This window comes from Myxine glutinosa, chromosome 1 (assembly GCF_964187855.1).
Source record: "Myxine glutinosa chromosome 1, kmMyxGlut1.1, whole genome shotgun sequence".
NCBI lineage: Eukaryota > Metazoa > Chordata > Myxini > Myxiniformes > Myxinidae > Myxine > Myxine glutinosa.
In genome coordinates, this window is record NC_136261.1 from 49,109,310 (window position 1) to 49,132,057 (window position 22,748).

The following is a 22,748-nucleotide window of genomic DNA, read 5'->3' on the forward strand; positions in this document are numbered from 1 at the left end:
ACACTTGAGAGCACACAACATTTAAGAGCAGGGAGATGTGTGGGAGGGAGAGGGCTTGGGGGGAGGAGGCGTGGGAACGGGGGGGGGGGGGGGGGGGGGATGGGAGAAGTATAAAACACAAGGACACCAAGGACTTCCAGGACAGAAGTTGGTATTTCAAAAAAGTGGTATTGGGGTGAAATTAGCGGGGATAGAAAAGATCAAGGTTTTGGATGGGGGAAGATAAGAGATGGTGGTGAACAGCTGTTTTAAAGACCTGGAGGGTGGAGTGGGATTGAAGAGAGTGAGGGAGTTTGTTCCCGAGGTGGGAGAAAAGAGGAATGAAGGAGTGAAGGTGAGCAGAGAGTTGATTTTGGCAGTTTAACCATAAGAGGGTTGCAGGCAGATCTTGTGCGACCTGTAGGAATATTTGCTGGACAGAGCCCAGAGAGAGAGCTGGGGGGGCAAGGCCAGAGAGGAGTCGGTAGAAGACGGAAAGACCACCAACCTGCCTGCGGTGAGTGAGTGAGAGGCCCTTGGAGTTAGCTTCATCGCGGGAGATTCCAATGATTCTGAATGCTTTGGTTTCAACAGCGTGAAGACGAGCTAGGTGTGAGGCAGGAGCACCAGCCCAGAGGGGAGAGCAGTATTCCATTGAGCTGCGGATGAAAGCCTTGTATGTGGTGAGGAGCTCAGGTGTGCCAAGGAAGGACTTCGCACGATGGAGGATGCCCAGTCGGCGACTGGCTTTGGAGGCCAGATTTGAAATGTGGTTTTCCCAGGAAAGATCATGGCAGATAGTGAGACCCAAAAGCTTGAGTGACAGAAACTTCAAAGCTGCTCTAGGATGGACATAGTTTGGGACAGCCTGAGAGTCAACTCGCCAAACGAGGGCATGGAGTCCGGAGAAAGCTATCCCACAATGCTGTACTTTATTGGATGCAGTCCAACCGCACCCAGGTCAACTCCATGTTGTGCTTGGTGGAAACGAGAGGTAATGTACCGTGTTGCAGGCGGTGCTTTTTGCTCCCGGGAAGGTGCAGCAAGGACTATACAGGACACCTTACTGGCGGTTCTCCACTCAGTATGGAGTCACACAAGTAGTGATATATAACCGAAATGTTTTCAGTCACAAGTGTGTGGAAAGCTCGCTGTGTTGCCCTGATGCCCCAATAAGGGCGAAAGCCGGTCGGCAACTCGTTTTTCATGCACTTGTGACGGTATCTGAATTGACATCTTTATGATGTAGCGGTGTGGGATGGCTTCTCCTGGAGTTTCGCAGACAGGGTGGACATTGTGGCGGTTACGTCCAGGCGTTTTTATCATTAGGTTGGAGCACTAAATTATATATTGATATATACAGTCGTGGCCAAAAATATTGGCACCCTTGCACATTTTCCAAATAAGTCTCCATTTTCTCGAAAAACAAGTTGAAATTGACAATTTTGATAATGAAATTGACACAATTCTTTATTTCACTGCTAATATTACAGAACCTGTTTTTTTATTCAGAACTTAATATATCCTTTAAAATCAGAAAATAAAAAAATTGCATTGACAAAATTATTGATACCCCAGAGCCTAGATTAATATTTGGTAGTACAGCCTTTGGACAAAATAACTGCAGTTAAGAGCTTCCTCTAGCCATGAATGAGCTTCCTTCACCTCTCTCCTGGCAGTTTGGCCCACTCTTCTTGTGCAAACTGCTCCAGTTCTCCCAGATTTGAAGGGTGCCTTCTCCCAACTGCTGTTTTCAGATCTCCCCGCAGGTGTTCAATGGGATTTAGATCTGGACTAATTTCTGGCTACTTCAGAACAGTCAAGCGTTTCGTCTTTATCCATTCTTGGGTGCTTTTTGAAGTGTTCGGGGTCATTGTCCTGCTGCAAGACCCATGACCTTCGACGGAGACCCAGCTTTCTGACACTGGGTTGAATATTGCACTCCAAATGCCTTGGTAATCTCCTGATTTCATGATGCCATCTATCTATAATTCCAGTAATCTCTGTGTGTGTGTGTGTGTGTGTGTGTGTATGTCTGTGTGTCTGTGTGTCTGTGTGTTTGTCTGTGACCGCTGTTTCTCGACAACCACGGGACACGGGTCCGATATACTTTAAACTTGCCAGATATATTGCTGGGGACCTGAGGATGTGCCTTTTCAAGGTTTCATATTAATCGGAGAAGTAGTTACCGAGCTATGTCCAAAAAACGATTCAACCAATCAGAGCAGCGAGCTATCACGTGTGCCGAACGTGGCGAACAGACTCTGCCTCGGACGGCACATTTGAGAGCGTATTCATTTATTTCACGTTGGCAAACTATGTTGGCGTTAAACTATGTTTTAAAACTAATTAAAACTAATTTGCGATTCATCGTAACTGCGATATGCGACCTTCCGGACAGTCAAATGAGGACGTCACTTCCGGACTTACGGATAGTCATAGTGACGACGTACTGATGCTGAACGTGGCGAGCAGACGCTGTAAGGTACGATCGATTGTAGTACACGTTTATAATAACTCTGCCGATACAGGCCCGATTAACTGCAGCGCCATCTGAGCTGCGGCGTCGGGACGATACATTCATTGTACGGTCACCTCACGCACTTACGGGCACGCCCATGCATGCATGGGCGAAGACATTTTTTTTTTTTTTTTTGGCAAGGAACGGGCACCCACGTACGGGCACGTCCTAGTGTACACAATCAAGGCAGCACAGCAACCCCAAAACATCACTGAACCTCCTCAATGTTTGACTGTAGGGAAGGTGTTCTTTTCTTTGAAGGCTTCATTTTGTTTTCTGTAAACATAGAGATTATGTGCTTTACAAAAAAGCTCCAATTTGGTCTGATCTATCCACAGGACATTCTCCCAGAAGGATTTTGGCTTGTTCAGGTGTGTTTTGGAAAACTCCAGTTGGGCTTTCTTATGTCTCTCAGCAGTGGTGTCCTCCTGGGTCTCCTACTCTAGAACCCCCTTTCATTGAGTTGGCGATAGATTGTGCGAGTTGAAACTGTCGTACCATTTGTCTGAAATTCAGCTTGAATCTGTTTTGGCAGTTGATGTCCTTTCTCCACCATTCGAACAATCCTTTGCTGCAATCTTCGATCACGTTTTCTCTTGTGTCCACATCCAGGGAGGTTTGCTACAGTGCCATGAGATTGTCCATGCTTGGCTACAATCTTATGTCTGACTTCCTCAGACAATTTTCTGGTGTTCTTTCTTTTCTCAATGCTCATTGTGGCACACACAGTGACACAAAACGGCAGAATGACTCCTTTTCTCGATTCAAACTGGTTAAATGAGTGATCACCCATCAGCCCAATGGGCTGAGGGGTATTGTTGTCACTGGCGTTGTCCGGGCGGGCGTCCGTCAACTTTTGGTTTCCGTCAATTTCAAGGAGGCTTGTCCGATTGAATCCATTTTTGCAGTTTGTTGGGGTTGAGTAGAGGAAGGTTTCTTTCGAAAATAAGCGTGCTGCGATTTTCAATATGGCCGCCACGGTAGCCATCTTGAAATTGGTGTCCGTCAATTTCGAGCAGAACGACTTGTCCAATTAAATCCATGTTTGCAATGTGTTGGGGTTGAGTCGAGGAAGGTGCCTTTCTAAAATTGGGCATGCTGTGATTTTCAATATGGCTGCCATGGCAGCCATCTTGAAATTGGTTTCTGCCAGTTTCAAGCCGAACGGCTTGAACGATTAAATCCATTTTTGCAGTGTGTTGGGGTTGAGTAGAGGAAGGTTCATGGGCGTGCTGCGATTTTCAATATGGCCGCCACGGCAGCCATCTTGAAATTGGTTTCCGTCAATTTCAAGCAGAACGGCTTGACCGATTAAATTCATTTTTGCAGTGTATGTTGGTGTTGAGTCGAGGAAGGTTCATGGGCATGAAATGGGTTCATGGGTTCATGGGCGAAAATGTATTTACTGCAAAATCCTACTCCGTATACAACTTCGCTTCAAATAACAAATTATCATCAATGCTTCTTCACCATGCATGGGTTGAGGGGTTACGCCCGCTTTGCGGTGCTATTTATTTTTATATTGCAGTCACCTGCAACTCACCATAGGGTGAGTTCAATTCCAAAGTAAAGTGGAATCACCTGCTTGAAATCTAATTATTTCTAACAACTTCTGAAGGTGTCAATAATATTGTCCGGTCCATTTTAGGATTTCTGTGTGGAATAAGCTAAGATTTAGTATTTTTTTATCAGCTTTTTTTGTTTTGTTGCACTGCAAACCAAAGAAATACATGTGTGGATACCAAAATATTTTTTTAATTTCTGGAATATATCGTGAATTATTTGAAAAAATTGCAAGCGTGCTAATATTTTTGGCCATGACTATCCAATACGTCTATTGTATAGTTCTTCAACCTGTCGTTTTTGTCTTAATGACTCGACGTTTTGGCCAGCAACTCGGCGTGCACTGGGCCTCCATTATCCTTTGTCAAGAGCAATTTCCTTGTTTACCTCCCCCCAGATATATCTGGGGGGAAGGGGGAGGGGTGGGCCTATTCAGTCGACAATCACGAAGCTGTGTTACAAGATCTCGTTACCATTGACCCATGGCACGCTTGTGTTGCAAGTGTTATGTTTGAGTTGTATTGTGTTTGTGTTATCCTTGTCACCTGTGTTGGTTATGTCCCACTTTGTCCTTGTCCTCCTCCCAGCATCGGTGTCTCGCTGGTGTATTTGTGAATGGGTATGCGGGTGTCTTCTGATACCCCAGGGAGATGGATTCCCCTGCCTTGCATAATCGCAGGTCACCTGTGGGCAAGGTGTTGTACTTGTCAGCCCCCCTTACCAGGGTAACGGTCCACAGCCATGCGGTTTAAATGGCAGATGGCTCTGCACATCTGCTGGGTGAGAATCCAGTTGACTCCAACAGCACGGGCGGAAGAGGGTGACGGAGAGGAGTGGCGACCCTCCCGTCTATACCACACACTTACCCGTGTGCACCAGACATATAAAGGCAATGCCATCATTACCCGAGGAGACTCGACATCATTTGTGAATGAGTGGTCCGTACGCCTGTGGTAACGCCAGTCTCCTCTGTCAAAGGTGACCTTGTTTCACCAGTGTGCCATGCCTCGAGTATTCACCTCCTGGCCCGGTTTGGGGATGCCACCAGAACGTTCACATTGTCTCACAGGGGAACATGGACCGCCCTTGATCCATGCTTGGTGATAGCAGATCTTTCCAGATGATTACACTCAAAGGCCTTCTGGTGTTCTTTAATGTGCTGGTCTGAGGTTCTTCTGGTCTCGCCTATGTATTCCCCACCACAGTCGCATGGAATAGTGTATTCCACACCTGTGCGGTCATTCTTTTGTCTTTTGTCCTTGATGTTGGTCAGTGCCCATCTCAAGGTATATATCAGTTGATGGTTAACCCTCACACTGACTGGTCTCAAAATCCTGCCAATTCCTTGGGCTACTCTGCACAAAAGGTAGCACACAGCAGCATTTAGGTGGTTCCTGTGGAACTTCCTGAGGTCTTGATGCAGCCAGTACCATTTCGTTTTTTTGGGCAGAGGTGGTCTAGGTAGCCACTGGCTTTCAATACCCATTTAAGCTGCTTGATCTCACTCCTCTTGCCCTCTAAAGTGGATGGTATACATTCCTTGCTCTTTTTTACAAGTGTGTTCACCATGACTTTTGTGGTGCTTCGGATGGCAAGACACAAAATCGAGGTAACAGTTGGTCTGGGTGGGTTTCCTATACACTGCGGTGTTTTAGTTTCCATTCGGGTTCCTCGATTCATTCATTCATTCATTTTCGGGTTCCTCATCACCATGGTGGCCAGAAATGGAAGCGACCCATCCTGTTCTTCCTCGCAGGTAAGTTTGATGGAAGGAAATGTTCCACTGATGCCCTCCTGGATTATATTAACAGCCGTGCTGGGGCAGATTACAAAAGTGTCATCTACATAGCGGTACCAGACACGTGCCTGTGTTGGAAAGGACGGGATGTTCCGTGTCTCAAGCTCTTCCATCACCATGTTAGCAACCAACGCCACTGGGGAGCCCATCGCAGTGCCAAACACCTGTTTGTAATATGTGCCGTCAAAGACGAAATAGGTGGAAGAAAGACGTGCTGAGGTCACATACATCAACATTCAACCTGTTGGCGACCTGTTTCCAGAAATCATCCTCCATTAGCTGCTGTCTATCCACATCAACCACCAGGGTTGTGGTCACATTTGTGAATAAAGACATGACGTCAAAGGACACCATGGATTTGTGTGGATGGATTGTGGTGGGTGCTATTTTATCCACAAATTCGGACCTGTTGTGCAATCTTCGGTCGGTTTTTTTTCACGAGGTATTTTAGTATATTAGCCACGAACTTTGACAATGCATTTGATTGTCCATTGATACATGACTCTGACCCAGTGACCCATAATGGGACATCTTCTTTATGAATTTTGGATAATCCATACACTCTCATAGCAACATGGCACTCTGGTCAAAAAGGTCACCTTTGACAGGAGACTGTGGCGTTATCACAGGCATACGGACCTGTCACAAATACACCAGAGACAACAATGCTTAGAGGAGGACAAAGACATAGTGGGACATAACCAACACTGGCGACGAGGATAACACAATGCACTTCTCAGACACAAAACACTGGCAACACAAGCTTGTCATGGGTCAATGGTCAAGAGGTCTTGCAACACAGCTTTTTCAAACTCTTTGCCTCAGTTCACCCAAAAAAAATTTCCCCCTGAAACAATCTTTAGTTATTCTTTATGTTGATGCATGTTCTTTCTATACAAAAGTCTTGCTATAATGGAGCAAGCGTGCATGTCACCAAAACTCCAAAATTGACATGCAACAGTTATTGGGCCTATGTAGAGGTTACAAACCTGGTTCTACTTCTTGTTCCAACCCCAATACTGGCTTTAAGTGCCCCCCTCGCACATTCCCCCCCCCCCCCCCCCCCAAGACAAGCAAACGATTTATTCCGGCCCACATTCACCTCGTTTGACCAGGATGCCATTTTGACCAACTGCAGCTCGTTTATTCTGGCCCGCATTCCGATAAACTGAGAAGGGTACACCTGCCCATCGAGTGTGTGCCTGCTAGTAATAATGATAATAAATGAGTCTTTTAAAATCGCAACAATTTGCTCGCAATTGCTAAAATTGCAGCAATTGTCACTTCGCAAAACCACTATTCTCAGCAATCGTAACCTGTTTGGTTTTGAAAGCAACTGCATGAGCGTCAAGCAAGATAAGTGTTAGGTTGGGTGAAATGCATGGTTAGCTTGGTGAGGTCGTGAGATACGCACCACTTCAATCTCAGATGAGGGAATGAGACCAGCTTGTACACACAATTTAGAACAACATACCTTACCTTAAACATTACCTTTGCTTTAAAGTACCTCAAAGAGTACTTTTAAGTACTTTAACGATTATCTTTGCACATCAACAACCACGTTACTGTTGACTTTTCTTGTTGATCCAGGAGAATGTTTTGTACATCAAAACATCCTTTTGTGCAGACATATTCAATATTGTAAATATGAATGCAAGGCACGACAGAGGTTGACTGTGCAACCAAGGCATTAGTTTCGTTTTCCGTGACCAAAATGTAGTTGCCCCATGCAACAGTTAATGTTGAGCCTCATATATTGAGTGGATTCTACTTCGACAGGTAGTTGTATCGCTTTCCAATTCATCCATTGTACATTTGCTGTCATGGTGACAAATTTGTGCCCAATCAGTCATTGATGCGCACGTTTTTATTTCTCGATTTATTATTGGACTTCAAATATTAAACCTGACTATTTTCTTTCCTCTGCCTAGGTTGTAATCAAAATGTACCTATTTCATGATAGACTTGTTCAGTTTTCTTAAGAACCCTTAAGTTCTTAAGATGGTGGGCTAGGGTTGAACTCTTAAGTCTTGGGTGTATGAAATCTTTCTTTGGGCAGTGTATAGGCAATAGACTGCTTCTTCTCGGTCCCAAAAATAACATTTATTACCTAATTTTCTCTGCATGGGTTGCAATCATTGGAATCGTTTTCAGAATCATTGGAATCTCCCACGATGAAGCTAGTTCCGAGGGCCTTTCACTTACTCACCGCAGGCAGGTTGGTGGTCCTTCTGTCTTCTACCGACTCCTCTCCCGCTTTGCTCCCCCAGCTCTCTCTGGGCTCTGTCCCCCAAATATTCTTACAGGTCGCACAAGATCTGTCAGCAACCCTCTTGTGGTTAAACTGCCAAAATCAAGACTCTCTGCTCACCCTCACTCTTTCATTCCTCTTTACTCCTGCCTCTGGAACAAACTCCCTCACTCTCTTCAAACCCACTCCTCCCTCCAGGTCTTTAAAACAGCTGTTCACCACCATCTCTTATCTTCCCCCATCCAAAACCTTGATCTTTTCTACCCCCGCTAATTTCACCCCAAATCCACTTTTTTGAAATATCAACTTCTTTCCTGGAAGTCCTTGGTGTCCTTGTGTTTATATTCCTCCCCCCCCCCCCTTCCCACGCCGCCTCCCCCCAAGCCCTCTCCCTCCCGCACATTCCCGATGTCCCTGCTCTCAAATGTTGTGTTTATGTGCTCCCCTTCTCTCCCCATCCTGTCTCTATCGCTCCCCTTTTTATATACTTTGTTTGTTTGTCTGATTTGTTTGTGTGATAAATGTTAGCTCTTTCCCGAGCTTCGATTCTGTATGCAAAAAAAATAAAAAATGCACAGTTGCCAACATCGAGTGAAGTGGGTGGAGGGTCTTGGACAGTGTGTTGTGCAATGTTTTGCTCTGAGTTGTCAGTCAACCAATGAGAAACATCATGCGTTTTGGGGTCAATAATGCTTGTATATGGGATAGCATTTCTCATTTGCTGCCGCATACCTTGAATATTGGCTGTCGTCGATGAAATGCAATGTGATTATGGGTATTCTTTTTCGTGCAGTATCGAGGGAATCCACCCGTAGACCAATCGGCACGTTGTCACAACATGAACATCTATCAGACATCGATGGGACACTATTTTGTGAATGGTATTTTTGCTATTTTTGGGCTAAAATCAGTAGGCTATTGAAGTATGCAAAAAGCGATAGTTGGAAACTATGGAAATGTACCTTTCTTTCATCATGGAAGACCTTATTGTTCGGTCTTCAAATGTACACCAGAGGCCTGCAGTTAGCGACCAAAATAGTGGACGTATAATTTGATTCTTCTTCTTTTCAGATTGCAATTGTGGGTGGAGTCAGGCCAGTAAGCCATGCTCCACCCTGGATGGACAGAGTATCAGAGCGACTAGTGGAGAACATTATACTAGATATATAATTTTGTGTTTCTGTGTCCTAAAGGATTCCTGCTATCATAGAATAATAAATGATGCTGTTGGAACTGCTGTAATAAGCTCCCATTCCTGCTTCTTCCTCAATCCCAGAAGGAATGCCTTTTTCTGAAATGGACAGGAATATTTCTTGCAAGTAAATCGATGATTAGCTTTCCAGCGGTACCATTTTTACTATTCTTCAACAGCAGAAACCCTGTAGAATAAATCGTGATGGACGAGGACACACACGCACGCTTCTCCTTTTAGTAATGGGTGGAATAGTCGACACGCACTACCTCCACCGAGTGACAATTGTTTTCGGTGTCAATGATTCGGGCTTTGCAGCATTCCATGTCAGCAATAATGCCAAAGGGGATATCATAAATGCTTATACTTGTTTGTTTTTATTTTCATGTACCCATTTACAACTCCATCAGTTTTTCCTTTGTTCCTTTCCTACTTTCTCAGGCCCTGTCATGGTGCCCTTGGCTGAACAATGTGCTTGCAACAGGGGGTGGAACAATCGATCGTCATATCCGTATCTGGAATGTGAGCAGTGGAAACTGCCTTTCAGCCACAGACACAGGATCTCAGGTGAGGCAGACGAGCCTTTTGCTTTGAAAAAAATTACTTTAGCTTTATTAGGAATTATGGTCAATGGACCTTGTTTGAGAGAAGCGTTAATGGAATTAATTTCCCTTGTGATTGAAGGTGTCTGGAATCCAATGGTCTGCAGAGTACAAAGAGATGGTCTCTTCCCATGGATTTGTCAGCAATCAACTTGTCATCTGGAAGTATCCCACAATGACGAAAGTAATTGAGCTGCAAGGTGAGGCAACGTTCCCCTCCGTTGGGCGTGGCTTCCACTCCACCACCACCCTCCACGTGCTGCCACTCCTGGCCAACTGCCTCCCTTGGGTGGGGTGTTGCTTGGACCTGCCCGTACCACCCCCTCCCCACCTATCCCGTCCCGAGCCCCACCCCCCTCCCCATCCCCTCCACCCATTCATTGTATGGTCAATATAATATATTGTCGTGTCGCCGGCAATTGAGATCACCGGTGACAAATAACAAACGGTTTTTAACTCGAGGCGAACAAGCTGAATATGTTGCTGTTAGTTTATCATGCGCGAGATGAAGGATGCGAAGTTCTTAACCTGAACAGAAGCACATGGGTTTAATCCAGAACCCACAACAAACAGACACGACAGTAAATTCAACAAATAATGACGATGAAAATAAATGTAATACGAAAGTGTTGAAATTAGTTGAAGTAAAAACTAAAATTCTAAGTGAGGTACCTCACACACTCAAATACGGACAAGGGGAAAGATAACATAAATGTTCTTTTTTTTTTTTTTTTTTTTTTTTAATATAGTGCACTTATCTGGTCCCAAATGGTATTTTTGTAAGGCCAGCGGCTGTGGCGAAGCCCAGAGCGTACCACGCCTCAGAGACAAGATGGCGCCGCCTGACGAAAGAAAGACACCCAGAGCCATGGGGACACCCAGGCAAAGCGGCATGTCCAAGACACCCAGGCACCCAGGCACCCAGGCATCGAAAAGACACCCAGGCATAGAATTGGTCTATGCCATAACTATACAATCCTATCTTTACTCTGGGATTCCATCATCTACCCCCACAAACGTACCAATATGCTTTGCAGTAGCATTTTGTTTGCCAAGTAAGGCATGCCATGACATCATCGAATTGAAGCAGGCAAAATGACTTGTACTGCATGCAGGTCCTTGCACATGGCAAAACATGTGTATCAGCATCTTATCTGATCACATACTTTATCACAACACGGCTTCTGTTGGGGGGGGGGGGGGGGGGAGGGGGGAGAACATAAACAAAAGATAGTCTTTCACTTGGTGAAGTTGCAAATAATTAAGGATATGAGGCAAAAATGTCACTGGGATGATTGGGACTTTGCGTGAAGATTTGTGCATCCCTCTCCCTCTCCTCTTCGTGTGTGTGTGTGTGTGTGTGTGTGTGTGTGTGTGTGTGTGTGTGTGTGTGTGTGTGTGTGTGTGTGTGTGTGTGTGTGTGTGTGTGTGTGTGTGTGTGTGTGTGTGTGTGTGTGTGTGTGTGTGTGTGTGTGTGTGTGTGTGTGTGTGTGTGTGTGTGTGTGTGTGTGTGTGTGTGTGTGTGTGTGTGTGTGTTAGGTCAACTTCCATCTGCTTCGGAATCGGCAAACATCACTGCATTGCATAAAAAGGTGCAAAAACTGATCCCCTCAACTACAGCCTGCTTCCAATCATCAGCAAGGTCATGGAATCCATCATCGCAGTTGACGTAAAATAAATCCATTTCTCGATAAACCTCATCTCAGATAATTAATCAATTAAACTTCAGACCTGGTCACTCCACCTTGGACATGCCGCTTTTACTCTCCCAAAAATGGATACAGGCCCACAATATCACACATGGGATCAGGGCTGTTTCTCTGGACATATCATGTTTTTGATACAGTCCAGCATCCTGCCTTGCTCTCCAAACTCTCTGCCTATGGCATCCAAGGCCAACTCCACACATGGCTTACTGGCTTCCTCCACTCTCATAGCCAACATGTGGCTCTCAATGGAATCCTCTAATCTCTGCCCATTAAGGATGGAGTGCCCCATGGCCCCAAGGCAGTGTTCTGGACCCAGTCCTTTTCCTAATCTTCATAAATCATCCGACTCTGGCAAATCCTCTATCTCTTTGCTGATGACTCTACTCTCAAATGGCATTTTGTCATTCATTTGAACTCAATATCTCTATTTTCATTCCAAACAGCATAACTCCAATCACAAATTAAATAGCATTCATATAAAAAAATTAACTTTTACTAACATTCGTGACATAAACAAATATTTAAATCCGGATGTGAAGTAGTTGCGTATGGTTGGTTGAATACAATTACGAATTCAAAATCATAATTTTATTCACTCGATTCCAAACGTCATTCCAATCATAAATTGATACTTTAACAAAATACTGTTTTAAATGACGGTTGCATTGGGATATTATCAAACCAGCTCATTGCCGTCATCTGTCCACTTCGCGGCAGGTTCGTATGGAGTTAATTTCAAAATCATAATTTTATTGAGTAATTTTGGAACGTTCCACAGGTTTGGCTGGGCGAGCCCCTAAACTGAGGGAGTAATTTGGGGACAGACAGACAGACTCACTCCTATTTTATAATAGATATTTACCTGTGGAATCAACCTCCACATTGTCTTCAATGTCATTCCTCCCTCCAGGTCTTCAATACAACTGTTCACCACCATCTCAGATCATCCCCAAATCCAAAACCATGATAAAAAAAATTTCTACCCTTGTTAACCCATTGCACCCCAATCTCGCTTTCCAAATTTCCAGTTTTCCCTCTTAAGTTTCCTTCTGTATCCATCTTGTCCACACCATGCATCCTAACCTGCCCCACATTCCTCCCCACGCCCATTGTTTGTCGAAGTGTGTGTCTATACAACAAAACACAACAGGCATTTTAAGGCCATTTTCCCTGCTAGAGCGGGGGTTAGCCTTGCGGTCCCCATGACAATCGTCTCCATTTTGCCCTATTTTCTGCATCTCCCCTTGTTTAACCCCCTTGCCCGCATTTCTTCTTCGACCATCTTCAGCCAAGTCTTTCTCGGTCTTCCCCGTCCTTTACTTCCCTCTACATTCATTTCCATCACTCTTCTCAACCAGTCACTTTCATCCTTCCTCAACACATGACCCAACCATCTCAATGCATCTATCTTGGCCTTGAACTCTGCTGTTGGTGTTCTCCCCTCTTTCAACTGTTCCTTTTGTCCTGTTGTGTCTTGATCCATTCAGGGTACCAACACTAGCTCCCACAAGCCTCAACCCTAACCCTAACCCTAACAACAACTCCAGGAGTCTTTTTTTTTCATTCAGGAATATAACAATTATGGTTAACCTTTTTGAAATTGCCACTCTTTCATCTAAATGCTGACATTTACGTTGAAAAGACTATTTGAATCACAGATTTCACTGTAGCACCTGCGGGTTAAACATGTCTGCCGAACCAAACTGAATCGGTGTATATACACACAGCGCGTATGCGAAAGGCCTTTGTTTAGCCTTTGTGTGTCATTTTGAAATTGGTGAGGGATGAGTGGGGACTTTTACTCTGGTGTTGCACTGCTCATCATAGCCAGTTTTTCCTCAGTGATAAGTTGCTGTAGTTCATAAATAAAACAAAATTGCATCTGCACTTGCTGTGAACTATTCTCTCACCAACCCACTCAGGACATCAGTCTCGCATTCTCAGCCTCTGCGCCAACCCAGATGGCTCAGAAGTTGTTTCTGCTGGTGCGGACGAGACCATAAGGCTGTGGCGGTGCTTTGCCGTTGACGCGAAGCATCGCAAGAAGCCGTCTGCAGCCCCAGCCCCTTGCGGTTTTCGTGCGTGCATCCGTTAGCCTGGCATTGTTTATGGACCTCAGCTGGACTGGCCTTGGAGCAGGCACATTACCTTTTCTTGCTTATTCCTTGGCCTGGTTTGGGTCCTTTGCCATAGACATTGTGTGATCGTTTTTTGTTTAATGTTATTGCTTCTTGTCGTTCTGCACATTGATCTGAACGACTTTGAATGCATTTGCAACACACTTTTACAGACCGACACTTTTGCTGTTTGTTCAATCCCCGGGTTGAATTGTGAAAATTTTACAGCCTAACCTATCATTCTGTATTTTGTCATTTAATCCCATCCTGATTTCAGTGTTTATGTGACCATAAACCTTTTAACCTTTTTTGGAAAAAAATATAATAAAGGTGAATTATTTGTACACTCCCTTCATTCTATCAAGGCTGTTTTGAATCTCTCATTATTGATAGTAAGGTATTGATGGTCAGTTTGACAAAACTTGCTCACAGCAAAATATAAATTGGGGTTTATCTGTTCATGGGTCTGTATGCAAAGCCAGCTGTAGTGGTGCTTGTTAATGGGTTTTGTTGGTCCTTCGGTCAACGGTTTGAGGTATTTGGACCTTGGGCACCACTTGTACATGACATCACGTAATTAAATGCAACACAGCAAGGTTTCCGAGGTGCCGAAGGAAAGGCCATGAACCTTGGATTTGCGCTGTACTTGCTCTCGTAGCATGCATTTTTAGGGAAGTGGATGTCGAATGGCTAACCTTTTGGGCTCTGTTATTGATGTGCATTATTGTTGCTCATTTTTGTGACTTTAACCATGAACATCTTTTTTCTTTTTTTTCTTTTTTTAAGGTCATCTCACCTGTATTCTCGAAGAGATGAACATGTAAAATGGGTGGTGATGTCCAGATGTCTGTTCTTCCGGTTGTCCATTAACATTTTGCTATTTTTGCTACTCCATTATCACCCAGCTGATTGTTCTGAAACTTGACACATGAGTACAAGACAGTATCCCGCACAATCGCTCAGGCTTAGATTTTTCGATTTTGGATCATGGGGGCTTCCAGTGGGGGTTAACCCTTAAACTTTGGGTCTCTACTTTGAAATACGATACAGAATTTTGAATCTTATCACCAACCGATTTCTCTGAAGTCTGGTACAGCCTTTCTGCTCAATGGTCCGCAGGATCTCTCGGTCTTAGATTTTTAGATTTTGCATCAGGGTTTGAGGAGGGGAGTTTCCCCAGAATCAACAGAGGCCTGAAATATTTAAGGATGACTATCGGCCCACTCGGGGCTATTTTTTAAATAATGAGCACAGGTAGAGAATGGAATTTAAAAAGGTTTCTTGCAGAAGGAATTGATTGTAGGGATCCATTGTTATCCCAAATTGATTATTGGTATCTTTGGAGTGTATGGGTCGTAGAATGCGAATTTATGTGAAGGCCTCACTCAGGTCATCCCACATCCATTCTTATCTTCTACCCCAAATGACTCCCTTCCCAGGTTATTAATTTTCCCCATCTCCCTTCCCTCTTTTTGTTTTTCTGTTTCATCTTTGCTTTCTTCCCTCCTCTTGCTGTGTTTGCAGTTTGTTCACCCCCGTGTCCTTCTCCCCTTCCCCATTATCTCACTTCTTGGCTGTTGGTGCTTATAATATCGTATTACTATATATATAATTTTGTGTGATCCCTCTGTGTCCGGCACACTTTATTTGAAAGGGTTTCTGCTGTCGTACCAATAGAACTGCTGCATTAAATCTCTGGATAATGCTTCTTTTTCCTCCATCCCAAGAAGACTGCCTTATGAAAAGAACTTTTATGATTAAATACAATAAACAACAACAGGCATTTTAAGGCCATTTTCTCTGCTAGAGCGAGGGTTAGCCTTGCGGGCCCCCCATGACTATCTTCTCCATTTTGCCCTATTTTCTACATCTCCCCTTGTTAACCCCCTTGCCCGCATTTCTTCTTCCACCGCATTTAGCCAAGTCTTTCTCGGTCTTCCACGTCCTCTACTTCCCTCTACATTCATTTCCATCATTCTTCTCAACCAGTCACTTTCATCCTTCCTCAACACATGACCAAACCATCTCAACTTGTTTCTCTTCCCAGCATCAATCACAGGCTCTATTTCCATCATCTTTCACAATTCATCATTTGTCTTCCTCTCTCTCAACGATACTCCGCACATCCACCGAACCATTCGTATTTCCACCCTTTCCAGCCTTCGTTGCTGCTCTACGTTCATTACCCATGTCTCGCTCCCATAAATCATAACACTTCTCACACATGCAGCATACACCTTTCCCTTCAGCTTCAACGACACTCCCCTCCTCGTCAGCACGCCACTCAGTTCCCGAAACTTCTTCCATGCACATCTCACTCCAGCAACCGTTGCCGAGTCTGATCCACCTTCTCCATTCAACATGACTCCTAGGTAGCGAAATGTTTTCACACCTTCCAGCTTCACTCTGTCTCCAAGATCCAACTCAACATTTCCTCCATCTGCAGCTCCCTCTGTGCACACCTTACACTTGAATGTAGCTGCCACACTGGTTAATTTAATGACCCTCTCAGACCACTACATTTTTGATGAACCCACGGCGCACGTACATTGAATGGAGTTCACTCCGACACCCTTCCAGCACACAGCACACGGCCACTTCCCAGTTCTTTCCACATCACCACATGCTTTACCACTTGCCATCACCTTAGTCTTTCCGATATTCACCTTCAGACCTTTTGCCTCCATACATTCCTTCCACTTGTTCATCTTCTCCTTCAGTCCATCCCCAATCAACACCAGATCATCTGCATACAGCAACTCCCAAGGTAAACCATCCTTTACATTCCAAGCCAGCACCTCCATCACAGCTGCAAATAGTCGTGGACTTGGTACCGACCCCTGATGCACTCACACCTTCACCTCAAACCCACCACTGTTCCCGTCCTTCGTCCTTACAGCTGTGCGCGCTCTTTCATACATTGCCATCACTACTCTGATCAACCATTCCTCCACTCCTAACTTGCTCAATGCCCATGTCACTACTTCGCGTGGAACCCTATCGAATGCTTGCTCCAGATCAACAAACCCAAGAAACAACTTCTTCCTCTTCTCCATGTACTTCTCCTGCATCTGCCTTACAATAAAAAGCGCGTCTGTCGTTCCTTTTCCTGGCAAATCCAAACTGCATTTCGTTGATCTTCACTTTCTTCCTGATCCTCTTCTCCAACACCCTTTTCAATGCTTTCATTCCATGCTCTAATAACGTTATCGCTCGATACGAGCCACATCCAGAGGGTCACTTTTCCCCTTGTATAGAGGGATGAGGGTACTCGGTTTCCAATCCACTGGAATGTGGCCGCCTTTCACCACCAGATTGCAGATCGTTCATTCTCTTCACACCCCAACTTCCCGCTGCCTTCAACATATCTCCTACAACTCCCGTCGGCCATCCTGCTTTTCTACTCGATTGTTTTTATCGCTTCCTCGACTTCCTTCTCAGAGTAACCCAGTTTTCGGACCGCCAGAGAAGATAACTATGTTTTTATCCCATTCATTCTCTGCCTTCAACAGCATTTCCATATATCTCTTCCATCTTCCTTCAATTCCATCTGTGTCCACAACAATTCGTCCCACTTCATCCTTCAAGCAACTCATTTCCATCAAATCGCACCGCTTTCGCTATCTGCTTTGCAATCCTGAATACCGCTCTCTGACCCTCTTCCTAACCCAAGCGTTCTCCGAACATTTTCCTATAGTCCTCCTGCGCCTTTGCCTCCTCTTTCTTTGCCTCCTTCTTGGCTGCCTTAACTTTCATGCTCTGCCTCTTCTGCCCCCGTACCCTTCGCCTTCTGCCCCTTCCTGCACTTCTTCCTCTTTTCGTCAATCCTCTCTCCATCTTCATCCCATCACCATCTTTTTGAGTGCCTCGGTGGTCCTTTTGTCCATCCACATACCTCACCAACGGCTCCCAACAGACTAGCTTTCATTGACATCCAACCACTTTCAAGCTCAACCACATCATCCTCTACACTACTCAGCCTCTCTTTTAATGCTTCCCTCACTGTCACCTCTTTCAACCTCCACACCTTCATTGTCGGTTGGTACTTCACCCGCCGAGCTCTCCTCGCACCTTTCACCTTTATGTCGCAGACAACCAAGTGGTGCTGTGAAACAGCCTCCTCCCCCAGGATCACCTTTGTGTCCCGGAGGTGCCCCCTATCTCGCCTACGCACCATCAGGTCATCAACGGTTGTCGTAGACCCACGTGACGTGTATGTAACGAGCTTATTATCCTCTTTCTGGAACTGAGTATTACAAATCAACAAATCAGCTCCATCAGCAAACTCCAAAATCCTTTCACCTTCTCCATTTCTCACACCATATCCATAACCCCCATGAACTCCCTCAAAACCGGCCATACTCCTTCCCACATGTCCATTTAGGTCTCCTACCACAACAACTTCCTCATCTTTCACTTTTTCCATCAGCTTGTCAATTGTACACCAGAACTTGTCCTTCTGTTCATCGCGCCGACAGGCCTGAGGAACATATCCCGAGATGACGTTCACCAAGAGCTTTCCAATCATCATTTTCACCATCATCAACCTTTCTCTCACTCTTGTCGCATTCACCACACTGTCTACAAACTCCTCAGAGAACAGGACACCAACACCATGCACGCCTTCCAGGCACCCTTGCCACACAAACTTGTATTTCTGTCCCTGCCTACCCTTCACCATTCTCACACCACTTCCCTTCCATCTCGTCTCCTGCACACAACATCTGTCCACTCTCCTTCTGACCAATCCTTCCACCACTTCTCATGATGATCTTGTCATTGTCCCTACATTCCATGTCCAAAACCTCTGAAACCGATCTCCACTTGGGGCATCAGACGTTTCGTCATCATAAAAGGAGTGATTTCCACCCTTGCTTCGATCGGGTTCCCCACCTTGAGTTTTGATGAGTTGGAGAGGTTTTACGGGGTACTTAGGGCTGTACCCTGCCCACATGTAATTGTCATGGTTCCCTTTTTGAGGCAATGTTTTATGGCCAGATGCTCTTTCTGACGCCAACCCTTTTACTCGCCTCTTATGACACAGGGATACGGTGTTCCGATTCTAAACCGGGGTACACACCGGTAAACTTTTACGATCAAATGAACACGAAATGTTGTTCCAAGTAAATCTATTGGTTTCCGGCAGTACTATTTTAGGTACGATTTTATTTCGACAGCTGGAACACTTTTGAATTAAGCGTGAAAGACAGTCTCTTCTCCTTTTAGTAATATACATATTGTTACGTTTATGGGATTCGGGGGTTAGAGATTACCTTAGAGAGAACTGTATTGAGTGGCATGCTCCATGTGAAAGATTGATAGATGTAAAGAAGTATGGACCTGTCAGCTTAAGGATTGTACATTTGTGCACTATACGGAGGGTGGTGCTTTGTCATTGATAGTGAGGGATCAAGTGAAGGAACAGTGTAAAACCTCTGTGTAAATATCCACTGGGTGATGGTGAATTCTAATAGCAGAGAGGCAGATAATGGGGTTCTGCCAGGCAAGGAGAGAGGGGGGCAGAGCTGTGATGCTCATGGGAGGGGTGGAGCCATGATGCTCATGGGAGGGTTGGAGCCATGATGCTCATGGGAGGGGTGGAGCCCATTGCATTGTTGAGACGAGAGAGGAGCTGACAAAAGGCACAAGATTGTGCTCGTTCTGAAAAGGGGAGGAGCAAGTGATGGAGCTCTGAGGAGGGGTGGAGCGTTGCCTGGAGAGCAGGGAGGAGCCAGTGGCTCATTTGGTGCACCAGGAGGAGCGGGAACGGTTCCGAGGGCTTGTGAATCGGTGGAATTGGGAGTGAGGAGAGCGTAAAGGAGGTTGTCCGGTGTGCCTGTGTTCGTTTGCCAGCTGTCTGTTCATCATCCTGCTTGTCTTCTCATCACCTTCGTCTTGTCTCATCATCCTGCCCATCCTCACCTCACCTCATCTCCTCCATGCCAATCGTCTCCTCTGTTACCATCACCTTCAGAGATAAGTCACCCGGATTTGTCCCTTTCCCCATCTGTGCTTGTCTGGTGTGAAGTGCCTTGGATTCCTTTAGATTTGTTTACCTCATTGTATATAGAGAAGATACTCAAACTTTAGTTTTGCATGTAGCAGATGGGACGACCATTTTTTTTTTTCTATGCCATCCATACATAGAGTACCTGTATATTCTGATAATCATTGAATTCAATATTCGGTCATTTTATTGTTTGGTTTTAAAAGTTGTTTTTTAAGATTGTTGTGATTCTCAGGTCCGCGCAAGGTTCAATGCAGGGGCAACAACTCCAGCCTTGTCACTTAACTCGCCGAATTAACTCAACGGGCAGGGCTGTCGGAAGCGAGCCGTAGCTATCTTTCCTGTTCTCCTTACTATTCTACCCCCTTAATTTAAAGCAATTTTTTTTTATAATCGAACAATTTTTACGTACAGATTCTTGCTAGTCTCTTCGCTCCGATGTCCTGGAGAGGGTAGAGATGGCTCCGAAACACACTAGTAGGCCTACCTTCACGAAAATTTACAATCCTGTCTTGTTAACCACATCCTCCAGCTGTCAGCCGTGCCCAAATACCCAATTACAAGCTACGTCCTCCACAGCACATATCAAGTTGCATAGGACCGAGTGGAACATTCCCACACTCACTCCTACACAGCAACAGCAACAATAACCATTACATTCCCTTAAATGCTATGGCTTCATTCCTTGTATACTTCAAATGTGTGAGTGCTTCTGGCTGTGGTGCCTGCAGTCCAAAAACAAGTCACTTGACTCCACAACTTCTTTGCCCCCACCCTCCACCCTCCCAACCCCCGACCCCTTCAACTTCTCAACCGCTAGCAGCCAAACAGCTCCTTTGCTGTAAGTCCCGCCAGAGAGGATCTACACATGCACACGCTCTCCTGGCTTGAGGCACTCTTGGCCTCTCCTTCGGTTTCCATACCCATTGGTCGCCCACTCAGCCCCTCCTCCGGCAGGCCCCTATTTCCAAGGGAGTCAGTCACCGCCCCTCCAGAGCCTGTTCCGTACCTGTGGACACACAAACCTCCCCCACCAACAAAACCCCAAATGTCACTCCCTCCCTTGTTGCAATACAAGGTACATGTTAACTACCCTACCATGCCCTGTGTACACCCTAATCAACACACAAACAAACCACAATTCTTTATTTACAACACACATTTTAACCCTTTCCACCCCGATCCACATGCTTGGCTCTCAATGTGCCTCTTGCCTGTCACCCATACCAATTCCCCAACTCACCTGCATACCCCCAAATGCAAAGCCAGTGTCATGACAAAGGGGAAAGGTAAATTTGACACAAATCAAATTTCTACTTGGGAGCACGTTCAATATCAACAGCGCCTGCTGCAGCCAATCTTCCCATTGTACCTGGTGCCAATCAAACCCAGTGCTCTCTTTCCAAACTGAGCCCATTAATCACAGCGGACCATCTGTGGAAGGTCATGCGACCCTCACTGTGCCTTCCCAATCACTCAATCATGTTCCACAGATGCTCCAATGGTTGTCCAGTGGTTTGTACTCGTACCCGCGTCCATAGGCCAGTGCAGCATGGCAGGTTGCCACATGCTGGCTGTCCCAGAGCCTCAGGGGGAGGCTGCCACGCTGCATTCCGGGGAGGTCACCACGTCTGGCCCTTACTGACCCTCAGCGGTACTGCCACCAAAGAGCAGCTCGCAACACCCCCTAGTGGTCCTCATGGTGCACCATGCCAGGCACTCGAGTAACCACCTCAGACCACCAGAGGGCTCAATCTCCTCAAGGATCCAACGACCCCACCGGCCCGATACACTCACTCGGATGGCACACTATTGGACAAGGGACGCCACACTCCAGACTCGTGGTGCCGGGTCGGGCCATGGCACCTGTGGTTGGACCCCATGTCCAAATCCTGCCAGTGCAGCTCTCCAGCTCCCTGGCAAAACCCAACCTCCCAAGGGGACTGTGGTGAAAATCAAGTCCACAAAACTCCAGAGATCATGAGCTTTATTCCAATCTAACTCCACACCATCTATAAGAGAATAATAATCTAATAAGCCAGCGTTCATCACTGCATTTTATAAAAGCCAGTCATATGTAAAGCACAGTATCTCTCTTACCAACTTGAAGCCAGACAATTGCAGACCAACCCCTCTCACGATAAATCAGCCCTTTCTTAAGCCGTCACCGGATGAAGAGGGAAGTGCAGCAGTTATCAACCATAATTTCATCACATTCATCCACCAGTTAAAGCTCCAGCAAGCCCGCATGATTATAAGGTATCTCTCCAGTATCTAATTCAAGAAACCTCGCTCCCCACAGAGTTAGCCGGCTTTCCCCTACCAACCCAAGCGTTGCAGCCTGCGACATTCTCGCCCTGCTCGAGTATGGTAGCATTCGACCCCAGGCTCAGAGATCGTGGAAGGGGGCGTTTCCCGTCTAGTCGAGTCAGATTCCAATGACAGCTCGGGAATCGCGGCCCCATCGGGTAGTGTTGGATCCAAAGACGGTAAAGTGGTCACTGGGTCCGAAAGTGTAGGTGCCGGTGTTATGAGTGGTGCAGGTGTTATGAGTGGTTTGGGCGGATTCAAAATAGTCGACTCCACCACATTCCCTTCACATGGCCCTGCGCTCAAATTCTCTCCGCACGGAGCTAAATGTCATATCGACACGGTCACTAACCGTCCGTCGACCATCCAGACGGTGGCGTATTCCGGGTTCGCCTCCAGCACGTCAATTCGATCGACTGAAGGCTTGTACTTTTTCAAACCAAATGCTTCAAGAATGCGGGCCCCGGCTCTACCAAAGACCGACTGCTCGCACTGCGTCGCTGGTAGCGGAACATTCTTTCATGTGGTGTTTCATTAGTCGCCTACAGAGTAAAGTACGAATCGCATGTAAGGCCTCGGGAAAGACCTGAGGCCATTGATGAAGTCCCAATGATCACGTCCGAAACCTCATCTCCACAGCCTTCCAGACTACTCCATTAAATTGCTCTACTTGTCCGTTACCTCGTGGATTATATGGAG

At 45.8% G+C, this 22,748-nt stretch overlaps 1 protein-coding gene across 3 annotated transcripts in view; it reads left to right on the forward strand.

Annotated features, from left to right (window-relative positions):
- CDC20 (cell division cycle 20) overlaps positions 1-14,092 on the forward strand; it is a 114,431-nt gene extending 100,339 nt beyond the window's left edge. For all 3 annotated transcript variants that reach the window (XM_068110947.2, XM_068110928.2, XM_068110937.2), the window contains 3 exons: positions 9,746-9,871; positions 9,989-10,106; positions 13,538-14,092. In XM_068110947.2, the coding sequence (XP_067967048.1) occupies positions 9,746-9,871; positions 9,989-10,106; positions 13,538-13,710 (417 nt within the window). In that variant the 3' untranslated portion in view covers positions 13,711-14,092. The remainder of the gene's footprint in view (positions 1-9,745; positions 9,872-9,988; positions 10,107-13,537) is intronic.
- Positions 14,093-22,748: the final 8,656 nt, after the last annotated feature.